This window comes from Pygocentrus nattereri, chromosome 16, assembly GCF_015220715.1.
Source record: "Pygocentrus nattereri isolate fPygNat1 chromosome 16, fPygNat1.pri, whole genome shotgun sequence".
Taxonomy (NCBI): domain Eukaryota; kingdom Metazoa; phylum Chordata; class Actinopteri; order Characiformes; family Serrasalmidae; genus Pygocentrus; species Pygocentrus nattereri.
In genome coordinates, this window is record NC_051226.1 from 21803709 (window position 1) to 21816664 (window position 12956).

At 40.2% G+C, this 12956-nt stretch overlaps 1 protein-coding gene across 3 annotated transcripts in view; it reads right to left on the reverse strand.

The window, feature by feature from the left end:
* LOC108441032 (collagen alpha-1(XXIII) chain) overlaps positions 1-12622 on the reverse strand; it is a 143223-nt gene extending 130601 nt beyond the window's left edge. For all 3 annotated transcript variants that reach the window (XM_017720297.2, XM_037545650.1, XM_037545649.1), the window contains exons 1-2: positions 12314-12622; positions 10788-10857 (exon numbers count right to left, since the gene is read on the reverse strand). In XM_017720297.2, coding sequence (XP_017575786.2) covers positions 10788-10857; positions 12314-12589 — 346 coding nt within the window. In that variant the 5' untranslated portion in view covers positions 12590-12622. The remainder of the gene's footprint in view (positions 1-10787; positions 10858-12313) is intronic.
* Between the last annotated feature and the right edge of the window lie 334 nt (positions 12623-12956).

Here is a 12956-nt window from a genome sequence, read left to right on the forward strand (position 1 = left end):
GTAGTGATACTCTTATTACATTATTACATTTTTGGATGAAAAGAAAATTGAAAAGAGCAATAGAATTTATCCAGACAGGGTTTTTCTCTCTGTGGGATCTAGGTAGGCGCAGCAAAGATAGCTCTCTCATTGGTAAGGCCTTCAGGAGCTGAACTTAAGGCCTAATATGTCAGATTAATCAGCCACATCATTTTGGAACTAACAGTGGAATCAATCAATCACATTTTGGTGTGCACAATGGGTGGGACCAATTTTGTGGGGAAAACATCATTTTAGGCCTTCTCAAAATCCTAGATACATCACTGAGCATGACTGCGAGTAGTAGTCAATACATTTCCATCGGTTTTTAGGACAACAACAGTGGTAGATCTATGCCAGGAATCTTTGGCTAACTGAAGAAGTCACTGTAAAACTGCTACAAGATAAAGTATGTGATTAATATGTCTGTTGCAAGCTTCGAATAAAACATAGAATGTCTTTTACAAGCTTCACATGTCCATGTTTAATCTAGAATGGCCAAAAAATATTAATGGGAGTTGCTGTTGGGTTAGCATTAACATGACAAAAATTGCCATTAACATAAAGTTGTTTTTGACCAAGTTTTTGGCATTTATAAGCTGAATTGAAGACCTACTTCTAAAGCCACGGGTCACCACTGTTACTAGAAATCTATGTGCTTGTATTATGAGTATGGTTTGAATCAACAGGTTTCTTTCAACAATTCTTCTACCACAGGGAAATAGAAACATTGTTTATTGTAATCAACCACAAACTAAAGATGTGCCAGATTAGACATTAGCCTGTGGCATTTTATGTTTGCTTCAAGTTCCAATACTGTCATTTCATTTCTTTCCTGTATTTGTTTGTACGCTGCCTGATGGATTTGGTCAGTGTGATCCTGTCAGTTTCTAGAGTTTAGGGGTTTATATAATGATGATTGTTTGTAATGATGGTGGAGACAAACCATTGTAATGTATGCTTACGCTTGCATCCAACTGCCTTAGTCTGTTCCAAGTTACGGAGAAAGTCTTCTGACATATTTAATTAATAACCAGATAACATCAAATAATATAATTTAAAAGGGTTTCAGTACAGTCTGACAGACAGACTGACATCAGGCATTCCTCCATGGTTCAATGAAATAACAACAAGACACAGAATGTCTGTTGTTCTTGGACATCTAATGATTCAAACAGTTATCTGGCCGTGGGATCTTGTGTTTGTTCCAAGAACCAAGTTGTGATGTTCTGTTTTTTGCTTTTGTTTGTGTGTTGCCTGGTGGTCTGGTCTGATTAGCCCAGTATGTTTCTGTCAGCAGGTTTTATGACTTTCAGGCTTTGCAATGAAGATGTTTCATGGGCAAGTTCTAATGAAACGTGATTGTGCTTGTATCTAACTGCACCAGGCTCAGATATGCTACAAAGAGTCAGGGCTAGTTTAGTGTCTGTAGTTTGCTTCTTTAGTTTGGACTCAGAGGTGGTCTCTGACTTTTATTTTGGGGCCACCCTTCATTTATTGAATTTTCAGTCAAACTGTTATCCACTATTCAGCATCACAAGACTTTGTTTGGTTATTCTAGTTTACATTATTTTTGGGAGACTTGCTTTCAGTTTTTATTGATTAAATCTGGAGGGATGTTTAATCACCTCCAAAATTCAGTCTTAGAAGTTGGCTGCATTTTCTGCTTCTTATGATCCTAAATATACCAAACACATTCAGTGATGTTGATGTCTGGACATTGGGGTGGTCAGTCCACTGTTCTGAGACCACCAGCAACTACTTACTTACTTACTGCAAATTTTTTTTCACATCCAGAGTGTTGAGATGGACAGAAACACCTGTGGATTTTCTCAGATCTGAATCAAGAGTGGAGCTTGATTTTCTCCTCTCTCTCTCTCTCAAAGATGAAAGATTTAAGCACTGTTTATCTGATGGTGACAGTTTTGATGGTCTGCCAGGTGTTGCATAGTTGTTAGGAGTCCAATTTTTGTTTAGTAATTTTTTTTGATCTCCAGTTTTGCAAACTGTTTATTCTAATGTTTTCCATCGATTTTCCTCTTCCTTATGCAAGTGCATTGTCTTATATCTAATCTCCAACTTGTGCAGAATACTATATAACTAAAAAGAGCAGTAGAAGCTATATTAAAGCCTGTACTTTTGTCAGTCCTTACTGATAACAGTTGATGTTGAACAAGCTGCTGTTGGAACAAAACCTTGTATCTCCAAAATGGTAACTTTACAGGAAAAGGAAAGAAAACATACTTTAGTTTTAATGTACACCAATGTAACCATACCTTTTTTCCAAATACATTTGGACAATTCCTTTTGGTCCATTCATTATGAAATGAAAAACGGAGATGCTCTGACAGCAGTGCTAAGCACAAATACTTCACCTCTAAATGGAACAGACCTGCCAGCAGGGTCCAAGCTTTCATTCCTTTCTCCTACTTAATCAGCCAGTTTGCATCTTCTCCCATGTCATTACTGAATAAATAATAGGCCTAAGGATGTAATAAGACTTGGATTGTAATGGGTTAACAACCCAGCATGGTTTGAGGCAAGTGTGTGATGATTTAGGCTTTTTCTGTTTTATTTTCAGTGCTAATTGGCAGTTATAAGCTTCTATTACTTGTTAGCTTCATTAGTCTTGTAGCTACAGTGCAAGACAAAAGAAGCAAAGAATTCAGACACCAAACTTATCTTGGTCGATCGACTACATTTAGGGTGAGTGAAATATAAATTTGATTATTTTTAGTTCAAACATCACTTTATTACTATAAACATTCAAAATAACATAGAGCAGATCAAGCCTTTTGCTCTCTACCACTAAACACACAATAGACACTTGCAGACCCAGACAGCTTCAGGGAGGAAGTCTTAAAGATTACAGTCTTCTCAATGGGTAGTCCAGTAAAACAGGGGAGATTACATTCTCAGGAGGCGCATTCATCCCTGCAGATCAGCACGGCTCCAAAAGCACTCCTACAACCTGACAGTGTGTGTCTAAACCCAACTTAGCATTGCTGCTACCCTGAGGCTCAGGGCACAAGGTTATGCAGTTGTGGGAAACATTCTGCTCTCTCTCTTTTACTTGCCTGCTATATCTCCCAGCTTTACGCGAGGAACTATTCACAATGTCACGTTCAAAACTAAGCACTAAAACAGTTTGTTGGGCCATAAAAAGCAGGTTGTATAGCTGCAGGCACCACAGGGAAAGAACACTATTCTGTAACTACTAAGGCATGCCTCTCCATGTTCCTCCGACGTCTGTCAATGTGGTATCTATTAATACAAGGCCTTTATGAGAAAGTGAAGAGCAAAGACATGGTTCTCAAACAAGATGGTGTTTAAATCCGTCACTGGTCAAATTGCACTTAATCACAAATAACTGCATTTTAATCACAAATAATAACTACAGAGAACACAAATGTCTGTCCATGTCTATGGAACAGAACAGGAGGTAACTCAAAAATAATCACAGAGACACGCTCATTTTAGCTTTGACATGTGGATCATACAAATCCTTGCCAGGTTGGTTAGTGTGGCCGATTCACCAGCTTTCACCAACACAACAGCTTCAAATCTTTTTAATATCCATGGTGCTTCTTATTGTTTTGTAGTAGAAAAGAAACAGACGCTTCACTAAAGTTAGAAAACCATAACTCTATAAATATTTGACACGGTTTGGGGGCTTTCTTTAAGGATAGACAATTTATCCCTTGAAATTCTTAATAATCTTTGAAACTATACAGTATCTCACAAAAGTGAGTACACTCCTCACATTTCTGCAAATATTTTAGAATATCTTTTCATGGGACAACACTATAGACATGAAACTTGGATATAACAAAGTAGTCAGTGTACAGCTTGTATAGCAGTATAGATTTACTGTCCTCTGAAAATAACAACACACAGCCAGTAATGTGTAAAAAGTGAATACAGCTCACAGTGAACATGTCCAAATTGTGTCGTTGTCCCTCCCTGGTGTCATGTGACATGTTAGAATTGTGTAAATGGGGAGCAGGGCTGATAAATCTGGTGTTTTGGGTACAATTCGCTCATACTGGCCTCTGGATATTCATCGTTGGCAACTCTCTGAGGATGTGAGAAACAGAATTGTTGCTCTCCACAAACATGGCCTAGACTATAAGAAGATTGCTAACACCCTGAAACTGAGCTATAGAACAGTGGCCAAGGTCTACAGGACAGGTTCCACTCGGAACAGGCCTCAACAGGGTCAACCAAAGAAGTTGAGTCCACATGTTCAGCGTCAGATCCAGAGGTTGGCTTCAAAAAATAGATGCATGAGTGCTACCAGCATTGTTGCAGAGGTTGAAGAAGTGGGAGTTCAGCCTGTCAGCGTACAAACCATATGCCACACAATGCATCAACTCGGACTGCATGGTCGTTGTCCCAGAAGGAAGCCTCTGCACAAGAAAGCCAGCAAACAATTTGCGGAAGACAAGCAGTCCAAGAACATATCCTGTGGTCTGATGAGACCAAGATAAACTTGTTTGGCTCAGATGGTGTCCAGCATGTGTGGTGGCGCCCTGGTGAGGAGTACCAAGACAACTGTCTCTTGCCTACAGTCAAGCATGGTTGTGGTAGCATCATGGTCTGGGGCTGCATGAGTGCTACCAGCACTGGGGAGCTGCGGTTCATTAAGGGAAACATGAATTCCAACATATCACTGCTGTCGGAAGAAAACCTCGCATCTCCATTTTTGTCATGTTTCAGTTATTGACATAGTTTAAAAATAACTGTTGCATTTTACACTGTTTGTAAATTTCATGATGATTGGACTAAAAGAAATGACCCAAAATGACATGGGAAAAATTCTGGTTCCATTGACTTACATTAGGAGTCTAGCATGTTTTTTCCTTCTCCTGTAAAGTTACCATTTTGGAGATACAAGTTTTTCTTCCGACAGCAGCGATATACTGTGACATTCTGAAGCAGAGCATGATCCCCTCCCTTTGGAAAGTTCTGTTTTCTTGGTTGGTAAGACTTCTGTTGTAAGTTTTAGGGGGTTGAGCTAGTGGATGGGAGTGACTGAATGGGAGAGTCATGCTGCTGTACCTTCTTGGGAAATTAATCTTCTCTCTGTTTTAAAAAAACATCACTGGATTTTTCCGTGCATTCTTTTCTGTGAAGTGGCTTTGATTGATGAAAACATGTTTTCACCCTCTGGCATGACACAGCACCTTGTGACTCTAACAAATAGCCAAACATGGCTGTTCTCCTTCAAATAATTGACTTGTAGCCTTATGGTTTAGATTTGTGCTCAGGCGAGCTCACAGAACATAAGGACCAAAGTAAATAAAATTTAAAAATCAGATGTGGACATTAATAGGATAAACATTTTTCCTTTAGAACATTTAAGGGGTCCTTGGTGGTGTAAAGAGCTGTATCCTATCACAGGTACAAACCACTATGGGGCCTAAATGTTGAAAATGCCACAGCTATCCATGGCTAGATTTTGAGTGGAAAGCAGTGATGATAGGCTGCTGTATGAATCTGTTAAGTGCATAGAACTAGACAGTTGACGTACCCTCCAAGGACATTTTGCTGTCTTTGCACAGTGTGTGAGCATCAGTTTGAAAAGGCCACACAGAAAAAGCTGCCATGTTGACAGCACACCTAAACAGTAGACGGGATTTGGCAGTGACTAACACTGAGGAACCCAAAACAAAAGATTTATTACAAGAACTGAAGGATCCCCAGTGCTACATACCAGTGTCATAGCCATTAAACAATATGTGAGTTGCACAGTAGTTATTATGGTTTGTGGTTCTGATTCTCTATTTGCAGTCTACCACGTAGTTCATCTGAACTCGGGCCTATGATGAGAAAGAACTGAGTATATCCAAGAACTGAAAAAAAAGTGTTAAACTCATTCAATAACAAAGTCTTCATCTTGAGATTCTGAAAGAGCATTACATCACCATTAGTCATAGAATTCAGGAAACCAACATTTGAGTGGCTGGCTTTGGTGGGCTTGCATCAATATGCTGCTTTGTTGAGCCCATTAGTTCATTCTCTACAGGCCTCTGTTGTCTTTGTGCCCAATGTTCAAGTGTGCTTTCATGCTTCTTGGGAATGAAAGCTCTTTAACAAGGGCAAAAGAAGCCCCCTCATGGTCTCGTATTCAAACGTGCTGGTTATTCAGGAAATCAGCCTGGCTACCTTCTGCCCCTGGCCCTTCAATATGCAGCCCCGGGTCACTCTCCGGCCCGAGGCTTTAATTGGTGAGAGGAAATACCACACAAAGGAACATTCAGAAGAGTTCTGAGATGCGTTCAGATGCTTTCACTTTCTCAGTGCAATCAATCTGGTCAAGAGTCATAAGAAACAGGTCCTGCTTCCTGAGGCCCCCAATTGTTTGCTCCAAAAGCTCAGGAACTGTATTTAGATTTGCTTTAAAAGCTCCCCCTAATCTATTCTTACAAGTGCACTGCAACAGAAAACAGCTCTGACTTTAGGGGAAAAATATTTTAGAGGCGATAAAAATTAAGCCCCAGTAAAACGAGCGCTAAAACGTCCCGGGTGGACTTGCAGCAAGGCCATAAATTGTAGGCATCCCTTCATAGCTGTAACTGCCACCAACTGAAGATTGTTAGACAGCCAGTAAAAACACTCCACTAAGGTCCATACGAGCTGCTGGGTTTCTTTTGGAAGGACAGTGTTTAGCAGACAGTCTGATAATTAACAGTTAATAAAAATATTTGGAGTACTGAGGAGTAAGGCTATAAGCAGCTCACTTTGATCTGAGCTTGTGCAAAATAGCTTAGAAATGATATAAAATGGAACATGCAGCTAAATTTGTCACAGCCAGCAGAGCAGTCTGCGATCACAAAAATGTAACTAATTTGACCACAAACACCCTGCATCAGATAAAAAGAAACTCTTAACTCAGTATAACATATCTCCCTCCAGTCAAAATGACAGAGAATGGTTTCATTTCACATGGGCAATGTTGGCTGCATTAACCATGTTGGCTTACATCCGAATACTTTTCCACAGACGGCTGCAGCCTGTTAGTGAGTCTAAAAGCAAACGTGAACCTATAGATTTTTTTAAAAGAACATGACAAATTAGATTTACACCTTATATCATGCTCTCCTGATGTATCCAACCATCCTCACAAACCACAAATAAGTGCTAAACCACACTGCTGGCTGGTTTAGACGATTTTTTATTCTTTAGACGTTTTTCTAAGCCGCTTCTCCGTCAGGGTCACGGGGGAGTGCTGGAGCCTATCCCAGCGGTCATCGGGCAGAAGGCAGGATACACCCTGGACAGGTTGCCAGTCCATCGCAGGGCAGACAGACAGACACAGACAGTCACTCACACACTCACACCCAGGGACATTTCAGCACGTCCAATTGGCCTGACTGCATGTCTTTGGACTGTGGGAGGAAACCGGAAAACCCGGAGGAAACCCATGCAGACACGGGGAGAACATGCAAACTCCACACAGAGAGGACCCCGGTCAGCCAGCCGGGGGATCAAACCCAGGCCCTCCTCGCTGTGAGGCAGCAGCGCTACCCACCACGCCGCCGTGCCACCCTAGAACCAATCACTGGAGACTCAATAAGGTATCTTGATGAGACAAATCTAACTGTGTATGTGTATGCATGTATGTGTGTGTGTGTATATATATATATATATATATATATATATATATATATATATATATATATATATATATATATATATATATATATATATATATATAGCTCTGTCTGTCTGTCTGTCTGTCTGTCTATATTTATGTGCTTGTCCATCTGTCTGTCTGTGGATTTACATCTGTCTATCAATCTTCATAACCATGCATTAACAGATTTGATCTCACCATAGTGACCCAGAAAACATGATTTAATATCAGAGACCTGGAGGACGTAATGTCTGTCCCTATTAATGTGCTCAATCATTTTATAACCCCAATTTTCTATGACATAAAAGTCCACTTTTGTGGATCGAGACAAAGCCATTTCATTAAAAGCAGCTCATTCAGACTATCTGTAAATGCTCTCCTGTGATAACGATCCCCTAGAATAACCCTCTTAAGACTATGGAGAGAGTATCTTCTGCACGCTCTGTAGAACATTTGAAGTGATCTCATGATTTTGACAGTGATTCTGGGAAGCTCACCCACGTCCTCAGTTAGTTTTGGTCCACTCTGCTCTCATTTATGCCCCTGGCGATGAGCGCACTGAACGCCCAAGTTGTTTTTAACTCTGCACAGATTGTGGGCAGTTTTAGTGATGGCTTGGTTTCTAAGTTTGTAAAGACATATGGCCACATATTAAGTTCACAAATGAACATTTTCCTTATAAAAACAAGTCTGATAACACACACCATAATAATATATAGAACAAACGGCCTAACAATGCAATCATTTTTTATTAATTGTACTGGGGCCGGCTGGTAGGAGCTCAGAAGACCACTACTGGCCAGGGTGTTTTTACCAGAAAACTGCATAGTGATCATAGTTATATTCCCTAAGGGATGTCCAGGCTAAATAACATTTTCCCTCACCTTCACCTTCATGTATTTGCATATTCCTCCGCCATTCTAAATTCTACCCAGAGGTATAAGGTACCTTGATACAAGAAGACAGGGGTACTGAGCACAAATACTCTATACTATACCTATGTGCACAGTACCTTTATTTGATTTCCATTTCTGTTTTTTGAACTGAATTTCCATGTATTGCTCTAATGCCTCATGATAAGTATTTGATATTATTGTCATCAGCCACCCCAAAATTGCCAAAATAGCTTTTGTGCTCTTCACTCTTGGCAAAACTTTGAAATTGGCAATGCAGCAAGATTTACAGTGATTGGAGCTTGAACAAGAAACCTGTAGTGAAGAAAACAAGATCAGAAAGTGAAGGGTGGCTCAAGTCCCATGAGACGTGCATGTAAAGCCAAACCATAACCACAGTTTGGCAGGCCCAACGGAAAGCGTGTGGATATAAAGCCTGTAGGTAGGCATCAATGTCACAAAATCATCGTAGAGGCAGTAAATCCCACCGTATATAATTCCACAAAGTATTCCGGGGCACGTCTCTAATTTAAGCCTTAAATAAACCTGTCGTTTTCTCTGGGGCACTACATTCCCAGAAGTTAAACTTTTAAAAGAATGCAACAAAGCGCACAAACCCATGCAGGGTTAAGCACCTTCCATCCCGCTTAACCGTTCCTATCGACACCCTCTATAGATTTTTATGCTTTATGGCTGAAGTTTCACAACATACCCACTGCTGTCAATCAGGCCGAGGACAGAAGAACCACATTTTGGACTTTATAACTTCCACATGTGGGCTGTGTTTAAGCTCCATGAAGTCTATGAGAAGGATAGGATACATCTTGTGGTCACACAGATGTACCAGCCAATGGAGAACATCAGCAGGAGACACTGGGTTGGTGACCATTAAATGTGTGGACAAAGACACATCTACTTCACAAAGTGTTGATGTGTAACAATACACGCGTTTTCAGTCTCAGTACAATGAAGATGAGGTTTAATCTTTAATGTTCTATGAGCTCTAACTGTGTGCCAGTCAGATTGGTTCAACAGACAAATACACCATTTATTTCAAATCAAAAGACTTTAGCTGCATGTCCTTATGCAAAATAGTGACCTCATAAAACAGTGCAGCTTTAAACAGCACAAAAACCTGAACTGCCTCATATAAACCTATATTCTATAGCACATCTCCATTTTCAGCCCCCTGAAACTGTGAAATCAACAGCAACATGTCACAAAGGCACAGTTAAAATACAGAAGTATGGGCTGGTCATATGACATGACTTGTTGATTTTCTAGGTGAGAGTAAGTTAATGCACTCTCCACAGAGAGCAACCCTTTAATGCATTAATACTGCTTATTTTCTGAAATTAACATATTGGGGAACAATGAAAATATAAACTGTGGTCCATGCAAAAGTTTTGGCACACATTCTTTTTTTTTTTTATTATAAATGCAAATAAATAAAATTACGCACTAAAATTGCCTGTAAATGTGATAAGATTGTTTTCTGTACAGGATGTGATAACTTCACTTCACTGATAGGAGAGGCCCTAAGAAGAGACAGAGGCCTGGATTAAGTTTAAATTCAGATACTGTTTTGAATGTTTCAGTACTGTATTATAGCTCTTACATATTTAAGTGTTTTATCTTAAAAAAAAGCTCTCTGCTCGATTTTCTCTGGATTGGTTGGCAATTTTTCCACAAAGCCCCCCAAGAAAGCTGTGCAAACTGATCCATCACTGACATACCATTCTCTCCTGATGTTTAAACTGTGGAAACGGAAGGAGCTGCAGCAACATGCTAGTATTGCACTCTTAAAAGTCAAGGTGCCAAAAAGAGTTCTTTAGAGCCATACCATACAAGAACCCTCAAGAACCTTTCAATGGATGGTTCTTCATAGAAAGAGTCATTTTAAAAATACGAAATACCTTTTTAAAGTCGACAGAACCACCACACCAGGTTCTACACCACTTAAAGGGTTTTTCTAGAACCTTTTATCCAAACCAACAACCATTTTGGAACCTTTGGTTTCAAGAGGGTACATGACCTGACGTCATGATTTGAGCCTGTTACTGTGATTTTAGTTGTTTATTTCAAAATCGAATGCAGCCTGTCACCTGCAGTATGAATGAGCTGAGTATTAAAGATCTGGAGATCCCTCAATGCAGAGAAAGGCTGCTCTGAACAGAAGCCTGAGAGAGGACAGGTCTTCAGAAAGTGGAAGTGGTCAGAGATTAAGACAGACTGACCTGGTGGGCACGAGCACTCCTGCATGAGGTCCCTCGTAGTGCGCAGCTTGGGGGCTTCCTCCATTAGTCTCTAAAGGAGTAACCATACATTTCTGTTAAAGGTCACTGACTGACATCAGCTGCAGCGACTGACTGTTTGCTCAGAAATATGACAGTTAAGACTGAGCTGGAGCTACAATAAAATACAGAAGGCCAAAGCATTTGTAATTTCGTGGAGTTGTGTGATGACCATAGATAACGAATAAATGAAAAAAATGAATAAAAAACAGTAAAAGAAGGCATGAATGTTATTGCAAATAAAAAATAAAGGCTGTAAAAACTACATTAAAAACCGTAAAAAATAAAAAACAAACATACCAAAATAAAACTATGAAAAAAGAAAAAAAAAAAAAACTTTCACACAAAAAACTTTCACGTTTTGAAAAATCTGAATATAAATATAACCCAGAAAATGTAATATATATATATATATATATATATATATATATATATATATATATATATATATACACACACACACACACACACACACACACACACACTCACCAGCCACTTTATTAGGTACCTGCTAGTAAAAAGTTGGACCCCCTTTTGCCTTCAGAACTGTCTTAATTCTTTAGGGCATATTTTCAACAAGGTGTTGGAAACATTCCTCAGAGATTTTGGTTGGTTATTTAAGTTCCTGTCGCCTTTCTATCATCTTGAACCAGTCTGCCCATTCTCCTCTGACCTCTCACATCAACAAGGCATTTTCGTCCACACAACTGACCGATCACTGGATATTTTCTCTTTTTCAGGTCATTCTCTGTAAACTCTAGAGATGGTTGTGCATGAAAATCCCAGTAGATCAGCAGTTTCTGAAATACTCAGACCAGCCCGTCTGACACCAACAACACGTTCAAAGTCACTTAAATCACCTTTCTTCCCCATTCTGATGCTCGGTCTGCACTTCAGCAAGTTGTCTTGACCACCTCTACATGTCTAAATGCATTTAGAGTTGCGGCCATGTGATTGGCTGATCAGCTATTTGTGTTAACAAGCAACTGAACCTATAACTGTGCCTAATAAAGTGGCATTTTATATATATATTAGTCACACAGAAAGCATCAATAAATCTAAAATGAAACAATATCTAAGAGAGAAAAACATACCAAATGAAACAAAATAATAAAACAGCATAAAAATATAAACTTTTTGGTAAAAAGAATATAAATAATAACCTAAAGATATAAAATACACAGATATATTGATGGCAAAAACTAAAGTCAACAAATCAAAAATGAAATGAATATATATATATATATATATATATATATATATATATATATATATATAATAAAATGACATTAAAAAAAGCAATAAAATCAACACACCAAATGAAACAAACAAAAACAAGACACAAAAAAAACTAAAATCAATTACACTAAAAAGCCTAAAAACACATCAAATTAAAGGCAGTTAAAAACGACCAAAATAAAGCAAAAAACCCTCAAAATCAATAACAATAAAAAACCGTCTCTGCTCACCTTCTGAACGAGCTTGTCGATCAGATCCCACAGAGTGCCGTTCACCTCCAGCCACGACGGAGCTGAGCTGAACTCCGGGCCTCGCTCTGCCTCCAGCAGCGCCACTCTGTGCTCCAGGTGGGCCGACCTGAAGGCGCTGAGCGCACAGAGCGCCACAGACACTCCGGACAGCACGAAGCAGAAGACCGCGGGCAGGCAGAGCGCCGCGGGGGAGGAACTGCAGGACGCCGGCTTGTCCATCTCCTTCAGCTGAGCCTTACACTGCATCCTGAACATAAACACAGCCCTGACTTCACACACCCCAAACTCCGTCTGAGCCCCTCTGAGCCCCCTCTCTCTGTCTGAGCTCAGAGCCGCGCGGAGCAGAACTCTCTGGACCTCCAGCTGACAGGACACACGCGGGGACACACCGACACACCGGACAGGCCAATCAGAGAGCAGAGTGAGTGCGCGCGCGTCCAGCCTCCAGCTGTGTGAGGAGCGCGAGTTCTGCTGCAGCTGTTTCTCTCCGGGGCAATTCGCGCGCCTCGCGTCTGCGCTTCCACCAATCCGCTTCCAGCAAGCGTGCGCGCGAGAGCATTTAAACTGAAGGAGACCACAGCTCCTCACTTTAAAAATGATGAGAGAGGAAACAACAGAAGGT